Source organism: Sceloporus occidentalis, unplaced genomic scaffold (genome assembly GCF_023333645.1).
Source record: "Sceloporus occidentalis isolate IW3139 unplaced genomic scaffold, rSceOcc1.0.p SCAF_5, whole genome shotgun sequence".
NCBI classification, from domain to species: Eukaryota; Metazoa; Chordata; class Lepidosauria; order Squamata; family Phrynosomatidae; genus Sceloporus; species Sceloporus occidentalis.
The window spans coordinates 66,238,140-66,256,740 of record NW_028316985.1 but is presented as its reverse complement, the minus strand read 5'-3'; the positions used below and the strand labels follow the sequence as shown (position 1 = coordinate 66,256,740).

The window sequence follows — 18,601 nt, the reverse complement described above, 5'->3', positions numbered from 1 at the left end:
AAGCGACACCACTTCAGTGGGAAGGTAACAGCGCTCTGCATGCCTTGGCTTTTAGTCATGGTGGCTCCAACCATGGAGTCGTCTTTGACAACTCTGGATCCTTCAGCTTAGTAACGGAGATGAGCATCACTCCCTACAGTTGGACATGGCTAGACAATTATGTCAAAGGGAATACTTTTACCTTTAAATGTGAGTGTGTAGTGGTTTGGGTGTTGGACTAGAACTCCAGGAGGCCAGTGTTGAAATTCCCACTTTGGCCCAGTCACATACAACCTCAGAGGAAGCCAAAAGGAAACACCACCTGAACAAATATTGCCAAGAAATTCCTGTGCTGGGTTTCCCTTAGGGTTACCATATATTTGAAATGATTTGAAGGAGCATAACAGATTGATGTTCCTCTATATGATCCATAGAATCATTCTTCCTTCCATGATCTCATGTACAACATACCATGCATTGTTAATTTGCATTTCCCATCACACTTCACATCAGGCTGTGCTCCATAAGGTTAGTAGGATATCACATGTTCCCTACTCATCCTAACATATTCAACTTACATAGAAGGTTGGTAATAGCAACCTTCTATGACCCTTCAATGTTGATCTGAAACTCTAATCAGCTATAGCCAACCTAATTAATAGTGAAGAATGCCAGGAGTTCCAGTTCAACATCATCTGGACAGCCACACAGTTCTCATTTCTGAAATCAACGCTCATTCCAAGCTGAGATCTGGCTATTTGATACTCTTTGCAGGAGCAATTTGAAGACAAATTAGATGTCAGTGTTCAGGAAATCACCCAAGTTTGGGAAATACAACTGATGCATGGAAAAAGTGCAAGTTAAGTGACCAGAGTAAAAGTGAAACCAGAATTAAGTACAATGATGACTACAACTCCAGGGGTTGAAACTCATACAGTACCATTGTAGAAGCATATCATGCCCATGCCACATTCACCATATTAGCATTGTTATTCAAACTTGCACACAGTCTGATTTTGTATCAATGAATCTATATTCACACATCTATATTCATCCTTGCCCAACCAATAAGGGGAGAAAAACAGGACAGCGTTCTGAAACTCTATCCCCACATCACTGGCAACCTTCTTTAGCATACTGTGATTTCCAAGACTGAAACAGGTAATGGTCACATGTGATAACCATTTTATACTTTCTTCACCATCTAATCCAGCTGAAAAAGCACCTAGGGTTGATAATGGACAAGTGAAGCTCAATCCACATGAAAGCATTTGGGAAGGTTAGACAAATTGGGATTTCATTTGTTCTCTTTGTGAGGATGTTGGTAAAAGTACATGTACTATTCTAGAATGGAACCTTAAGAGACTTCAATTTAGATTTCAAAGTACTGGTTGGATCTCTAAAGTGTTAGAATGGTCCAGGGTATCTTCTTCATGTAGTGATTTCAGAGACCTTTTTATTACATCCTGAAATATCAAGGCAAGAGAGATGAACCCTTTGTAGTGGTTCTGGGCTGCATCCACATTGCAGAAATTATCTGGTCTGACACTTCAAGTGCCCCAACAAACTACAATTCCTAGAATTCCACAGCACTGAGCCACAGCAGTTGAAATGGTCAACAGAAACTACTTTCAATCTTTTTTTCAGGTAGGTAGATGTAATTTATATTTTTCAGCTGCTACTCTAGTCTTAACATATATACTGCATTATACATACTAACATATATAGAAACCATCTATGTTCAGGCAAGCTGTGTGCAGAACACAGTAATGTAGTACTACTATTATTTTTTATAAAGCAGTCATATAGGCAATACTAGTTTGACTGCTACCCTCTTCCTCACCAAAAAGGTTATTGTGATGTATAATCTACAAAAAGTGGACAACCTATGGTCCTTTAGAATTACAACTCCCATCATCCCTGACTACTGGCCATGCTATATGGAGTTGTAGTAACAGAAGGTCCAGATTCTAAATGGATGGAAGGTGCTAGGATGTCATGAAGTGGAGAAATTCTGCTAGAAGAGGTGTTTCAGCTTAAGCACCATGGACCCTTCAAGGTGCCCTATCACTGGACCCCCTGAGAAGACCCTCTGAAAGAAGGTGGCAGGGCATGGAAAACAGCAGAAGTTTCATTGGTCTGTTTCTCTCCAGCTCCATTTTGAAAGTTGACTTCCCCTTTCCCCCCATCATAATGTGTATGGAATATAATGCATAATGTGCATGACACCAACTCATTTCAGACATTTTGTATACAAAAGCAGGTTTCAGAGATAAACAGATTTATTATCCACATTTCAGCATACAATGTGTAACATTTCTGTTAACATTTGTGCTACTTCATTGTTACTATAGGCAGAGTTTGAGGGATCCCTGAATGGAACACCAGGGTCACTTAGCAGTCTACATGCTTCTAGTTTTAAAATGCTGTTGACTAAAAATAGCAGCTCGTTGGGAGGCTTGTTTTGCCCTGCCATCTAGTTCATTAGCTTGTTAAAAACAAGGAGCAGAATCAAAACAGGCCTCAGCACCATGTAACTAATAGTGATACAGATTATGCCAAAAAGAGCCAATCTTAACCACCATAAAGTGTAAGAAGCTTCCCCCCACCTTTCTGCATTCTAACCTATACACACCACATTTCCAACTAGGTAGTTAACATACGCTACATCAATATTCTAAAGACGTACAATAAGATACCTAACAGGTATAGTTTAAAAAGCTTCATTTCATTATACACTGCAGTTATACACAACAGGAAGTGGATTTTAACCAGTTAAGGATCTTCAATAATTGCTCTAGAAAACTTCACCCACATCTGCTCTTTTATCACGACATTTGCTTCGAGCCTTTGTCCGAGCTTTGAATGCTGCAGAGTTGTACAGATGCTATGAATAAAGAGAGAAAGATCAATGATACAAACTATAAGTCTAAACCAATGCTAGTCACTCTTCTGTTAAGTTTTGTAGTCATAGCATCTTCCTGAACGAAGACACCCCCCTTTCCTACGGTGGCAAAAAGACAACTACTAAATGGCAGTAACAGCTCAGCTAGATCAATCCAAATGCCTTTTTGGGTCCAATATGCTCTTCCAAAAGGAGGCAAGAGGAAAAAGAGCAAGATAAACTTAAATGAAATAGATTTGTTTTTTTTAATAAGTTTCAAAAAGTGTCTGTTGATTAAAAACATTTTAAGGATCGACTAGGAAAATGAATAAAGCATAGTGCAAGTTTAGAAAGCTGTCAAGTCACCCTCTCTTCTCACCGTCTTGCCTCCATGCCCACTGTGCTCCCCACCACTGCCTTTTTCCAGCCAACCTAAATTCATCTGCCATACATTTGGGAGAGAAACTCAAGCAGTTGAGTGATGTTGAGTGAAGGTGGCCATGTGCTACTCAGCTAGCCCTCTTGAATAAGGAGTTGAGCAAGAGATCTGTGCACAAGGCAGATTCAGTTTCTGCTTTTGCCAGCAGAAAACTGTTCAGTGCCCCAGGCAAATGACAAAACACAAGGCAGAAACAACATTTAACACGAGAAAAAAATATAATTCAGTTTCAGAGAATGTAAGTCACATACCCTTTCAAAACGGGGTATCTTCATGGCTTTAAGAGCTGCATCATCAAGCATCAGGGGTGGCCCAAGTTCAAAAATATTCCGGAGGAGCTCATTGGACTGCACAGGAAGTCAGAGTTAGTCACTGAAGTTTTCCACTTTCAAGTATTCATATTTAACAGGCAATTTTAGAGATTCCCAATGAAGTATACCCCGTTATGTTTCTAAGTGTATCCTACTAAAATGGAGGCTTATGGAACATCACAAAGTGGTTTCCTGCTCCTTTTTTTTTGCAGTAGCTTGTCTTGTTAAAAAGACAGAAAAGGAATGTGGCAGTTAAGAACAGATGACTTAAGACAAATGGAAATGGAAGTGCTTCTGCTCAACAACTTACCTGCAAATGATACTGCAAACCTGACCCCAAGACTTCCTTGAAAGTATCATATGTTTGTTTTTTAACCCAACAATCAATGTACATGCGCTCTGGTCCAAATTTGACTGTCTCTGTGGGAAAATCATGCTCCTGTAAAACAAATAAACAAGTTGCAATGCTGAGTGTGATTTTTAAAATGATTATAGCTAAGCACACACAAGCCATCATATAAAGACAGACAATATACAATTAGTAAGATCAAACTACTAAATTCCCCAGCCATGATTGGAACTTCTGGAAGCTGTACTCCAAAACATGTGGAATATATAAGGTTGGGGAAACCTGCATTAGAAAAGCGTTCCAAACATCACTGCTGCACTGAGGCTGACAGTTATAAACATCTGATTTTTTTAAAAAATGAGTAAATGTTCCTGAAAGATTAAAACAAAGACTAGTGGGCCCTCTAGATTTGCAGGCTGCATATCCTTGAATTCAACCAACCACACATCATCATATTATTAAATGGTGGCAACATGACCATGGACATGCTGAAGTGTGCATGTTCACATCACCACCATTTAATAATCTGGCGCATGATCATCCATGGTTTTTTGTAACTGCCCAGGGTGCCAGAGCCAAAACTCTGGAGATCCAAAGGGTCCACTGTACTCTAAAATTCAGCATCAGTGCTTGTCTTTAGGCAAAGCAATCAAGACTCTAATGATACAAATTTAGAAATTCTCAGTGACTGGTCATTTCACATTTAGCATTCACTTCTTTTAATGGCAGCCTACACTTTAGATACACCAATGACTGCTAGTGAAAGACTTGAAGCTCTCCTCTCCACTCTTCAGTTAAGCTTACTACATGCTGAACATCCTGCCATCAATACTAGAAACAGGGCAAGTACAACATATTAAGTAGCTGTTCGTCTTAGCACTGACCAGCATTCCTCATAATAAACCCCTTTTTGAGAAAGGTGAAATCCTAAATTTGCTACATTTATTTTTTAACTGCTTACCTCCACAGCTCGCAAGACATCTCTGAACACAGACCGCTGTTTCCTTTTGTCCACCTTTGCCCGGTGCTTATTCCCATCTGTAGCCAGAGCCTTCAGTTTCTGTGTTAGAACCTCCATATCTTCATAGAAGAAATCCTTGCCAAACAGAAAGGAAAAAGAACAGTAGTTCATGATGTTGCTTTTAGGATTGAAGTTTCAGAATCACAAAGTGCTGAAGTTGATTACTTAATAAACCCATTCATTTGGTTCAGAAGAACAGCGGAAAGAGCAGGACAAACCACTATTATGCGCAGACTATGTGATCAAGCTGTCACAATTCTGAAAGCAAGAAACTTTAAGAGACAGTAAGGAACTCCTCTGAGTCTTCTTTTCTGAAATATATGGTAATTTGTTTATACCATCCATCTTCAGACCCTTGGAGTTTCATCTTTTGGCATGAACTAATAATTGATGTGATAGTGCATCCATCAATTTACTTTTCTAACGTGGAAATCTTATCTGTATTGCTGTTTGAATAGTGTCTGGACTTTAAAACCCTGGCAAAGCAGTCCTCTCAAAACTGGACTACTGCATTCCGCATCTTTCGGCTTCCAAACTACACAACTGTTTCAAATATTTGAATATCCTCTTCTTCCTTGCATGTCCCATTTTCTCATCTGATGTCAAATCAGTCTGCCTAAGTTACTTATTTCATAAGTTCATGTACGATAACATCAGTCTCTCCTATGATTAATAGGGTGAATTTACTAAGGTTAGATGTATGTAGGCTATTACTGAAACAATAAGTAGGCCAAACAACAACTTGTTACTTGAGCAAGGACAATGTAGAGAAGATGCAGAAATTGAAGTAAATGGAGTCATAAATATGCAAATAACTAACATGTTATATTACTGCAATGGGCTGAAATCATCAAAGTCCAGTATTCCTCCCACAAAAATTAAATTTCAATAGCTCAGAATCAAACTGCAACAAAGGATTCCATTATATTCAAAACAGATACCAAGAAATACACTGTTTTGATTCATTTTTTAATTCTGTGTTATCCTATGTTGTCAAAGGGTTCTCCTGGCTACCATCCCAAGACAGGCACATAGATAAGTTGATACTATTCTTCAGCACTGTCAAAGGAAAAAAGTAAAGATATTAATAAAGACATATAAAAAATTGATAAAGCAAATTGAATTTTGCAACAATTCAAATCAATAAAGTGAAAGCAGTCATATGGTATAAATTCCAGTGTACATGAAGTTTACAAATACTGTCACTGTTGGCATGTGGTAATTCAACAACATGCTACAAGATCACATTATAATGGTGTGTAAATGTGACAGGGTAGTCATATACACAGAGCAGGAGGACAAGTCTTGATAAAAAGATTCTAATTTCTGCTTATCACTGTTACTATTAAATGATAGTATTATTAAAATGATGAATTGAGCCCAAGGTCCTAATAATGTTTGCATATACTGGATCATTTTTCTTTTGTGAGAGATTTGTTCTTTGATTATTCAATAATTGCCTAGTACTATCTTGCTGAATAGCCACATTACATGAGTCTGATGGAAGTTGTAGCCGAACACATCTAGAGAACACCAAAGTTGTGGAAGGCTGGTCTAATGTGGTCTATTTCTTTACAATAATGCAACGAACACTACAATGCATGCTATAAAAATCATGACAAGAATTACTAACTCCATTTTTTTTTACATTCTCTTCTGTGGTTCTTTGGACTTACTGCATCAGTTTCTCTTGCCAGTTCAAACAGAAGAGCCAATGTTTCTCCAGCAGCAATCCTCATGTTTACATCATCACAAGATAGCAAGATGGGAAATTTATGTAAGTGCCTGTAGAAAATTAGAAGCATCTTATTTATCTGTAAGGAAAGCCTTATTTGACAGAATGCAATATTAGGCTTAGAATGATATTTTTGTGAGACTGTGGAAATTTCAGATCATACATTTCAAGGTCCAAAAGAATTAGCATCTTGCAACCAGCTCACAGTTTCCAAAGAGACTTCAATGCATTGCACCCACTGCCTCTTCAGAGTCTACATGTCTCCATTACACCCCCAGGATAAATGTCAGTCAAAACCAGAGTACTTCCCCTCCCACTGCAAAATTACACGACTCTTCCTACCCGAAAGGATAGGGCTGGGGGATAGATTGTTCAGTTACTATTCCCAAGTGAATTACTATGGAACTCAATACACACATTTCAAGCTTTTTCTTCACTTCATTTGTTGGGCAAATGGTCAACAGAAGGGTCCATGCCAAGAGAGCACTGATGTGAAGAACTGTGTTCTGGGTGCTGGAAATGCCACTTGAATTTCTCTCCTTCTGACAGGATTTTGTGAAGATATTCTCCAGGCATTCCATCGTTGAATATAACTCCTGGTTTAAAAAACAGTCCACGTAAGCTGCTAAGCAGATTCCTTCAACTGACCATTAAGCAAGAATATTTATCATGAAACTACTTACCATAATGTCATCAGTGGCAATAAAGCAACAGACTCCCAAACAGGTGGCACACTGGGTAAAAGAAATATAAGGCAGGATGCTTGATTTTGGTTTTATTAATGCTTAGATAACATCTTAAAAACAGTGACTCATCAACATCTATCGGCCTGTCACAGTCATTTCATCACTATTGGCTTAAATGATCTAACACTGGCTTAAGTCCTATTAGCCTAAGTGATCTACCATTCTACCAGGCTTTATATTCCCACAAGTCAATATGCTTAAAATAGCAACACTGCTAATACACTTTCTTTTAATTAACAGTTCAAGCATGCACTGTCTGATCACCAACTTATCATTTCATCAGAAACAAAAGGATATTTATGAATTATGGCAACTAACACTCCTACTAGTTACTTATAACAATATTAGTAAGAGTAATACTACAAAACCAGTCATGATGTTTCTAGCCAGACCAGCTGTCAATGATTAATGTATTCAGGATACTCCCACTTCCAAGTGCTCTCTGCCTGACTCACGCCAATATCCTTATGACTTTTTTGCTGCCAATAACTACAAACAAACAGTGGCAAAGCAGGCCCTGCTTCTTCACTCTCCTTGACTTGGTAATTACACAAAGTTAGTTTATCCAAATATATGGAATCAGTTTCACCACTGAAATATTCTATTACTTAACTTTGAATATTCTATTGTACTGTTTCTGTGAAGACAAAGAACATCTATCTGCACCTTTTCTTGAAATGCCAGGTATTTAATCTTATACTTACAGCTTGCCTTGCTTGTACACTTGCTGACCCATCACAAAGTATCTTCTTCAGAACTGGTGCAAGGGTCTTAAAGACTTCTTCGCTTTCAATTCCTGACCCGAGCTGCACACAAAGTAGGCAAGCCAGCCCGGCTGCTGCACGCTGTTCATCACTCTTGCCTACAAAGAGCCAACAAGAACTTGCTATAATACTGTATCTAAAAGAAATTAATCTTGATAATAAGATAATAAGCCTACTTTGAAGCAAGCTATGGCTGGTGTTACCTTTTTTGATACAGCGTTCAATGCTATCTGTTAGTGTCACTCTTCTTTCCAGGATGAAGTCATAAAGTATTTTTGAAGTCAAGGCATTTTTAAGACCCTCAAGAGCTGACTGCCTTGTCTTTGCACTATTGGGACAAAACATGGAACAATTCCCGATTAACTGTCAGTCAAAAATTACACCCTACTTTCAATCTGGCTTTTTCTTTATGGTTTAGACTTACTCTTATCCATTTTAAATACTTTTGAATAAAGTAAACTAGTAGTACCAAGAAAGAGCCATTGCAGTAGTAGTGGTGAGGTGTTCCTATGCAGATGTTGTGGGATTGCAACTCCCATCAGCCCCAAACAGGACACTGAATGACCAGGTTAATGGGAGTTGCAGTCCAACAACATCTGGAAACAGCATGATCACCATCACTAATTTAGTTCTGGCAAGATCAAAACTTGAAAACTGGTAATAAAACCCTATCCAACCTCAACTGTGACAACTGATACATATCAATGTTTAACTCCACTGACTTATTATTATGTTTCTTTATATCCCACCTTATTCCCTGTACAGGGACTCAAGGCGGCTTACAAATCTAAAATAGTCCAAGTTAAAACACTATAAAACATACAAAATACAAGTTTAAGAACAATTAAAAACATTACATTATTAAAATGTAAAGGAGATGATCGCTCTGTAAAATTATATACCATATATACTCATGTACAAGTTGACCTTATGTATAAGCCGAGGGAAGGTTTAGGGTCAAAATCATGGATTTTGATATGACCCCGTGGGTAAGTCAAGGGTAAAACATAGGGGCATGAACAAAGGATGTAAAGGACAAAACAAAAGGAAAACCACTTATCTCCCTCCTCTTTCCTCTCTGGACCTCTCTCAACCACCACTTCCCAGGTGCTGGAGGAGAAGATCTTAACACTGGACTGAGAAGGGAAGGGAGAGGAGGGAAATGGGGTGTTGGGTGGGCAAAAAAGGTTTTAACATCGGCTTGGGAATAGAGGGAAGTGGAGTTAAATAGGGAAATTGATGGGGTTAGTTAAATGGGATGTTTGGTGAAGAGAGAGAGCCAGAGGACGAGAAGGATGGGGAGAGAAGGTTTTAACATTGGATTGAGAAGGGAATCACCTCTCTCTCTCTCTCTCTCTCTCTCTCTCTCACACACACACACACTCTTCTGCTTTGGCAGCTCTTTCAATGATCACTACCAAGGCAGGGAGAGTGGGGCATCAGGCAGTGTTTCTTTCAGGTTCTTTCTAAGCTGTATTACTGTACTGACCTATATATAAGTTGACCCAGGATTTTAGGGTCAGTTTTGGGGCATAATTTTTTTTGACTTATAGTCGAGTATATACAATACTCTCTCCTTGCAGATTTTCCATTGCTTTGGAAAACGGGCAAACCTACATCTCCATCAGAAGAGGAAGAAGTGGTAATCAAATGAAAATAAAGCAAACTGAAATAACAGGTAATCGGTTGCCTGATAGATGCTTGAACTCTGCATCTACACAGTTCCACTGGCACAAGCAGCTACAACAAATACAATAAATACCCAAACGCCATGCAATAAATCCCCAAGGGCTTGATTGAAACAGTGGTGGGCTGACAAAATGTAATAGGATGAATGTACTGAAAAATTGGATTGAAGGACAAATAGCTTGAATGTAATATTTCCTACCACTGAGCAACAACAGCTATCTAAAAAGTACATAGAGACCTTGTAGTACCTTTGAGATTACAGTGGAGCCTCGGGTTACGAAAATAATCCGTTCCGCGGCCGCTTTCGTAACCCGAACGGCTTTCGCAAGCCGAATCCCCATAGCCGCTAATGGGGAAAAGCCGCGATTTGGTGTAAAATCGCGGCGAAAAGCACCAAAAGTTTTTTCGGGACCCGAAAAAACGTTCGTAACCCGGATCAATAATTTCCAATTGGATTTTTTCGGGTCCCGAAAAATTCGTAACCCGGGTATTTCGTATCCCGAGGTTCCACTGTAGCTGAAAGAAATTGGCAGCATGAGCTTTCGTAAACTTCAGTCTGCACATACTGACTCTACAGACTAACATGGCTACATCTTTGAATTCTACCACTATGGAAAGCTATCTAAAAAGTGAGGCACAGTGAAGGACTTTGACTTAAAGTGATAGCTCCCCAACTTTTATTAATCAAATTAGTTCACTTCAGAAACATCTATGGCACAGCTCCTGGAAGTAGTTTATCGTTAGTACACTACGAGCTCTAATACACAATTTGAAAAGCCACTTAAGATAATTTCTAAGACCTCCCATACCTCTTATCCAATGTAAGGTCAATGAATCCCTTCAGCTTGTACTCCAAATCTTCTTGGGTTGTTTCCTCATCAACTTCAGCCACTGTACATATATTTAATAAGATAACTATCAGAAACTTTAATCTGTACAAACTGACTATCAGTTTTCTGAGTTCTGTGAAAATCATATTTCCATAACTTTTGTTCCAATTCTGCCTTGCCAGCTCTTCCATAGATGCTCTACTCAGTTTTTCACTATTTTTGGTGGCTGTGTGGGACAGATTGTGTCATCACAGATGTCATTCTAATACCCTGCAGTAATAAATGTATTCTATTGTGGTTTCACCTTAGAACAGAGATGAAAAAATTTGGGAAGTACAAGGGCCAATCCCCCCCAATTGCTGCTAAATCACAGCCATGTTCCATAAAAAATGTTTACTGGGTATCCTGGAACTAACAAAAGCAATGCACCTTTTCTGCTTCAATAGATCTATTCAAGTGATCCTCAGTGACTTAAGTAGTTTTACGCACTCTATCTAGAACAGAACGGTACTTTTTTAACTGTTGCAGCTTTCCTGAAGAAACTCTGTCTGAAGTATTCTGGCAACCTTTAATCTCTATAGCCAGGTGAGGAGCAGGTTCTGTTGGAAAGCCTTCTCGGAGAGAGCCATCTCAATGGCTGTTCCCAGCATTTGGAACTTCCTCCTGTGGGAAGCCTAGAATGGTCTCCTCCCTGCTCTTATTTCGCTGGCAGGCAAAAACTTCTCTTCAAGTAAGCTTTTAATATGTAACTGTGCCCAGGGACACTTCTTGCTGGGGTGTTTGCTTTTGTATGTTTTACATTTTTATCTTTTTACATTAATGTGATGTTTTTGTGTTTTTAAAATTGTACTTTTTTAAAAAACCCAGCTTTTGTGAGTCATCTTTGGTCCAGTTTAGGAGAAAGGAGGCATATAAAACAAACAAATAAATAACATTGCTAGCTGAAGGTATCTTAAAGGCATTTAGATATAAGCAACCCATGCTCCACCCACATGGTTACTCCTGAGGGAAAAGGCAACAGGCCCTTCATAATCATAATACAGGGCGAGTAACATATGGTGGAGTCTTAACTTCCCATGTTTTATTTATAAATAAGCACTCTTTCAATAAACCTGTTGACTTGTTGTCTATGAAAACGTTTCAAAAATAAATGATAAAGACCACCATTCTCTTTGCACCATTTTTGCACCCTTCCCTCAAACATTCCCTTTTTCTATGTTGCCAGGTCCCATCTATTGGTCTTCCCAGCAGGATCACTGCTCAACCATGTCCTCATTTGCCTGTAATTCAGATGCCTGCACTCACATCTTTCAGCTGTTTTTCTGCCTCCAAGTTTTTCTACAGCTCTGTTTCACAAACTGTTACCTTTCTTTCTCTACATTCTCCCTGATATAATTCCTCCCTACAGTGCCATCTGTTCATTACCATTTTCCTCCTTCAGTCTGTTTTCATCCATCTATCTCCACCCTTCTTTGCTGAGTTTTAGTGGCAAAACCACACAAGGCTTTGAGCCTTGCAGCAACCCACAATGGTGTAGGAGTGTGTCAGGCACATGTGAAGCATGGAATTGTTGCTAGCCAACTGCAAGAAGATGGCAAAAGAGTGGTCAATTCTACCTGTACCTATGAATCCAAGAAGCACAGGTTCAAAACACATTGCAGAAATAATCCAATTTCAGACCACTTTAACTGCCCTGGCTCAGTGCTCGGGAATCTTGGGAACTGTAGTTTATTGTGGCACCAGATCTCTCTGACAGAGGTTAATGTTTCACAAAATTACAGTTCCCAGGATTCCCTAGAATTAAGCCAGGGCAGCTAAAGTGGTCTCAAACTGGATTATTTCTGCAGTGTGTTCTGCACCACTGAAGCAATGCTAAAGTAGTGAGACGGCAGTCCCTGATGGCTTGGAATGAAGTGCCATATTCTCACTAAGATGCAAATGGACCAGAAAAGATGCATACCTGGCATTCTCCTAGGGTGTGTAAACAGAACAAGGGGTGCACTGTCACTGCAAATGGACCTTATGTTAGGCTATACTCCAAGGACTTTTACCAAAGAAAGACCCCATCTTAGAATAATCTACTTTGTTCTTTCCAAAAACTTCTCTTCTGTAGCAATCTTTCAGTAAGACTTACCCTCCTCAGTGAAGCTAGCAGGATCACTGAAGCCACTACAGTGGCTCATGGTTTCAATGGATGCATCTTCATCACTAAAAGGCTGCATGTTTCTGTGCTGGGCACCTGAGAAAAATATGGTTAGCTCAAGTTAATACTTGGAAATGGTTTTGATAATCTGTTTTTATTAAGACTAATATACTGCTATAACATTCTATTGGTAAACCATAGAGTTTGGGCTCTACTATGAGCAAAGTGGCAGGAAGGAAGACAAACCGACCCTGGCTACATATCAAAGAAACACATATTTCAGTAAGCACAAAAAGGGCTCAGCTAGCCCTTACTTAACTTACCTAGCAGCAGCAAGCCTCTCAATGAACTGAAGCCTTCAGTTTATAACTGCAGAAGCTCTTTTAACTTCCAAATCAGTATACAGAAACTATACAGACAGTGCATCACTTATGTATGTAAAGGCCAAATACAGGATCATTAGAAACAAAAACCTACCATTCAGCTCCAGACTGCTGAAAACCTCTGCCCTCAATCTCAAAGGGATCTTTTATGGTCAAAGAACAGTCTTGCAAATAAATCCGAGTGCTGTTTCACTTCAGCAGAAACCTGACTTGTCAACATGTGCAATTAAGAAGTATGATCAAAGAGATGCCTTATGATAACTTTAGTGCACACCTATCATTGGGATTCTTTGCTAGCTTTGTTCAGAGGGACATTTTGCATTTCTCAGAGGCTGAGAGATTGACTTGCCCAAGTTTACCTAGCAGGTTTCAATGGCTAAGCAGGGATTTGAACCCTGGTCTCCAGAATCCTACTCCAACACTACAATCTCTACACTATGCTGGCTCTCCGGTTGAAAATTAACTCTGTCCAAATGCTAAACTTGTGTTGTTGGGGTTTTTTTTTTGCATTTGTTTAGCAAAGTAGAATTAACATTTTAATCAAAACTGCAAATAATCAAATCCTCAAAAGTCAAGCCCGCAAATATGGAGAGCCAACTGTAATTCATAGATATTGGTTCTGCAAATCACATCTTCCATCCTTCAACTTTTCTATCCATGTGGGGGATAACATTAACATGTAAGATCAAACTATGTTAGATGAGATCAAAGAGAACCAATCAATGTTCACATTATGGCTGATCAGTTGCCAACAAGAAGGCCACAAGCCTTCTTACAAGTTTAGATGTGGCTTCTATCCTCCAATAACTAATAAACAGTTATACTGCTTCCGATACTGGAGATGAACATTTACATATTACTGTTACCATGAGTATTGCCCACCCACCTCAACATCTTAAGGTAATAAGTAACATTGAAAATTAAAAACCATTATCAAATTCAGGCAGTGGGAAAAAAGAACTGAAAACCAGAAAAACAAAGCAATTACTTAGCTGATATCACTGGATAAGACCTGCCATGTATGTACTGCACTGGCCTTGTAAGGTTAATTTTGTACTATACTGTATATAGTAACAATGCCAGGTTATTAGTGATTCGTTTCTCCCATGACTGTCAAGAAGATGTCATGGATCTGAATGCACAACTTTTGAGACTTCAGGTTTTTTCCTCTGTTTGCCAATTGGGTAGCACTTGTTGCTTCTCTGCTTGTTAGATGACACTTGTCATAACTTCATGATCATTTCCCGACTATGAGAACCAGGAAATATTCCGTCTGCTGTACTAAAGGTATTTATATTGTACTAAATATTTCCATAAAAAGCACATCTCAGCATTTTATGGCATCTTTTACAAGTTTTATGTGGGGGAAAAAACCTTTTGTGGACTGCAGCCCACATCATGGCTCCATTCCTTGCCTCTGATGGAGTGCAGTCAACAAATGTTGTGCTAACTGAAATGTATTACAGCGGGACCTTGTTATCTGCTGGGGTTTGGTCCCAGGATCCTCCGTGGATAACAAAATGCGTGGATGCTCAAGTCCCATTAAATACAAGGCATAGCAAAATGATGTCCCTTATATAAAATGGAAAATCAAGGCTTGCTATTTGGAATTTGTACTTTCTTTGAGTATTTTCAAGCTGTGGATCCTTGAGTCCTTGGATAAAAATTCTGCAGATAAGGAGTTTTGTAGTCTGTAAGTGCTGCTGTAGTCTTTAACTGTAGTTTTTAAGATCTGGGTGTAGAGAAGTAAATAAAATGATAGGGAAATAAAAAAGCAACAGGGACACCACTGGATGCATCTCACAGCATCCCACAGCCAGCAATGCTCCTAAAGAATTGTTTTGCCTTTGTACCATATGCAGTATTTTCATAACTCTTGTAAACTTTTCTGCAGATTTCATTAAAATGAATGCCCAGCCTTGGCATCCTTAGACTTCTTGTTTTACTTATACAACAGTGGTTCCAAAACACTGCCTTCCCAGGTGTTGGCTAAATTGGCTGAGGCTTTTGGGAGCTGAAGTCCAAATCACCTCAAGGGCCAGAATTTGGGGATCACTGTTCTAGAACAGCAAGATCCCACAACTCCCATATTAACCAAATACTTGAGCCACATTTTTCAAGTCACAACCTTTTTCCAAACCAGAGAGCTGACAAAAGTAACTTATGGAATCATTAGCACCAGGAAAGGTTTCGGAGATTACAGCTCAGATTAGGGAGAGAAAATTTGCAGGGAAAGTACACATTTCTGTTGCCACTGTCTCAGTGTTGAAGTTAAGTGGGGTTTTTTAGTCAGTGACTGGAGCCTAGCTGATGATTAATATCTCGTATAATTTCCCAACAGGGGAATAAACTGATGACGTCTCCAGTTAAAACATTACCCCTCCCTATGACTGAGACAGCAGGAATGGACTGGGCAGGGCTCAGCTGAGTTGAGCCAGACAGCCACTACAGAAATAATTCAGTTTGACATGACTTTAACTGCCATGGCTCAATGCTATAGAATTGTGGGATTTGTAGTTTGTATGTGGCACTGGAACTCTCTGACAAAGAGGGCTAAATATCTCACAAAACTACAAACCCCAGTTTGCCATTAGATGGAACCATGACAGTTAAAAGTGGTATCCAGGAGCTTACAACTATGTAGTGTGAAATAGGCCCCATGATGTAAACTGGGACACTGAACCAACACTGTTGTTTTAATTATGAAAAACAAAGGCATTTCCTGTTTGTGGCACCAGAGCTCTCTGACAGAGAGGGCTAAACAACTCACACAACTACAAATCCCAGAATTCCATGGAACTTAGCCATGGCATTTATCATGGTGACAAACCACATTAACTCTCCAATGCAGACGCAACCCAAGTCAGCAGTAAAAATGATACTAACCTTACATAGGAAAACCCAAGGCTAGGACTAGGGGTTTCAATAGAGAGGGGTGACATTACTTCAACAGTTTCCTTTAACACTTGATTGCTACCGTAGGTGAATTTTTTTATTTGTTGCCTGCTATAGTTTATTTTTTAGTGTTAATATGTATCAGTATGTATTATGCTAAATTAATTTCATAGAATGTACACCTTAGGCAGGCTTATTTTATTCTATTTTTAACTGATTAACTGTATAAATTTACAGGACTCTATAAATAAAGCTTAATAATAATAATAATAATAATAATAATAATAAATTACCATCTTTTATCCATTCCCCCCCCCCACTTTAACCCCATGAACATGTAAATACATTCAGGCTGAGCATGTGACACTGGCATTTAAAAGTACCATTTTAATTTTGTGAGTTGTTTTACGTCACGGCTATTACCACTACATTCAGTGATATGGAGGAATTTTATGAATAATTTTGCTACCAAAAAAGAAAGAAAACATTACTAAGGACGCTGTGTGGCATGGGAGGAAATCAAATGGCCAGCTGTAGTTAAGTCACTGGCTGGGCCTAGACTCCTTGGATTTAAAGCCTTTAAAAGGGTGGTCCCCTTTTCTTTCATCTCGATTTAGTTTCATAAGCCAGTTTTCTATCGCAAATACTGTACTGTAGTTCTTGATATTTCAGTTTCTGAGCTAACAAAAGTCTACCTGCAGAAACCGTATATAATAAAATTCTCCAATATTTTTTTCATCAATAACCAGGTCAATCTCTTTTAACATATTTAATAGGTAAAACTCTGGTCTTAATTCGTATTTGATTTTAAGTATTTCTGAATCTTTTCCCACTATATTTTCATTTAGCACATCTCCACCACACACTCGTCAGCTTGGAAACACACACACACACACACACACACACATTATATATATGACGAATAGACAGGATTACCTACTTATCTGTTTTGAATGAGAGTGTGTAAGGAAAGAGAACAGACATAGAAAAAGGCAAAAAAATATGCAACTGTTACTTATTAAAGTGTAGGTTATAAATGGAACCAAGGAAGCGACGTAAATATAATGTGAGTTTTAAATGGCAATGTAGGCAATTGCCCAAGATTTCTTAAAGGGTAATATTTTATATTTATATTTTGAATATAAATATAATATATTTATAATGTTATAATTTATATTATATATACAATATAATATATATGTAGTATATATAATATATTGTTATAAAATATAAAATTATATATATATATATATATATATATATGTTATACATTATAAATTTATATATTACATATATAAATTATAAATTTCTAATGTTATAAATATAAAATATTTTAAAGAGTTTATTTTGTTATAAATAAAATCATAGAAGGGGAAAAAGCCAGTCCCCAAACTGTGCTCTTTAAGGTTTTTGGTTTTGGACTTCATCTCCCAGAATCCCTATCTATTGGCGAACATCGCAGTGGCTTCTGGGAGATGAAGTCCAAAAAAAATATCTCTTTAAAGGGGGAGAGAGACAAGGTAAAATGGGGGCTGAGAGAACTCCTCTGCTGCCACGCAGCGGAACTACGGCTCCCAGAGTGCCCCTCGCGCAAGGTGCGCATGCGCAGTAGCTCACCTGACGTTCCGCGCGGGTTCCCCCCTCCTCGCCGCTTAGACTTGGGCATGGCGGCGGCCTCGGCCTGTCCAGCGGCAATGTTTCCGCGCGGCTCCTCCTGGCGCTCCGGCACCGGCTTTCTCCGGTCCCCGGCCTTTTCACTCCTTTCGCCCGGGAAGTCAGTGACAATCAGCCGATCGAAGAGCAAGAGCGCTTTTTACTATAGAAACGTCTTTGTGAGGCCGGCTTCCCGGACCGAGGCAGCGGATGTGATTGAGGGAGGCAGGCGACTGTAGCAGCGGCGGCGGCAGAAATCCCCGTGGAGGCCCGTGAACGGAAACGATACATCTTTCTCCTCTCAGACGCCAGGAACTAAAGGCGGGGGAATGCCGCCGACGCGACTTATATAGACTCCCCGGCTGGAACGGGGGGGCGGGGATAATGACGTCACGAGGGGCGTGGTTTAGAAACGGGCCAATAGGAGGACGCCGCTGCTGCTATGACGTAGAAGCGCGGCGAACTCTGGGATGGTTAGTGTTTCCCGCCCTCGATGTACAGTAGTTTACGCCGCTGCTTGGAGAGCGGTCTATTGTCACTCAGAGCGCGTTGCATGGTGGGATTTGTGGTCCAAAAAGACGCGGGGGCCATTACGGCACGCGAAGGCCTCACGTCGCCCGCCTTGTTCCCTCTCTCTCTCTCTCCTTGTCCTCACACGACCCCCAACGGTCGATTTTTCTAGCGAAAGCAAAGCGCAGGCCTGGGTTTAATGAGGCGAGCAAAGGCCAAGGATTAGGAATGAGGAGAGGAAGTGGCTGCAATAAAATGAATAGAAATAAA

General features: G+C 39.5%; 1 protein-coding gene across 1 annotated transcript; it reads right to left on the bottom strand.

Annotated features, from left to right (window-relative positions):
- Positions 1 to 2,243: 2,243 nt before the first annotated feature.
- Positions 2,244 to 18,160, bottom strand: IFRD1 (interferon related developmental regulator 1). The gene is made up of 12 exons (XM_089524311.1): positions 17,786 to 18,160; positions 12,882 to 12,986; positions 10,727 to 10,808; positions 8,432 to 8,556; positions 8,169 to 8,326; positions 7,402 to 7,452; positions 7,136 to 7,314; positions 6,660 to 6,768; positions 4,924 to 5,058; positions 3,924 to 4,052; positions 3,554 to 3,649; positions 2,244 to 2,866 (listed from the first exon to the last, which is right to left on the bottom strand). The coding sequence occupies exons 1-12, from the start codon at positions 17,832 to 17,834 to the stop codon at positions 2,777 to 2,779; spliced, it is 1,308 nt and encodes a 435-aa protein (XP_089380437.1). The 5' UTR covers positions 17,835 to 18,160; the 3' UTR covers positions 2,244 to 2,776.
- Positions 18,161 to 18,601: the final 441 nt, after the last annotated feature.

Bases quoted from the DNA above. Each gene is read 5' to 3' on its own strand.
- IFRD1 (XM_089524311.1), bottom strand. From the start codon at position 17,834: ATGCCCAAGTCTAAGCGGCGAGGAGGGGGGAACCCGCGCGGAACGTCA. The intron at 12,987-17,785 runs GTGAGCTACTGC...TATTTTTCTCAG, and splicing joins GAACCCGCGCGGAACGTCAG to GTGCCCAGCACAGAAACATG. The intron at 7,453-8,168 runs GTAAGTATAAGA...TCTTTTACCCAG, and splicing joins GTGTACAAGCAAGGCAAGCT to TGTGCCACCTGTTTGGGAGT.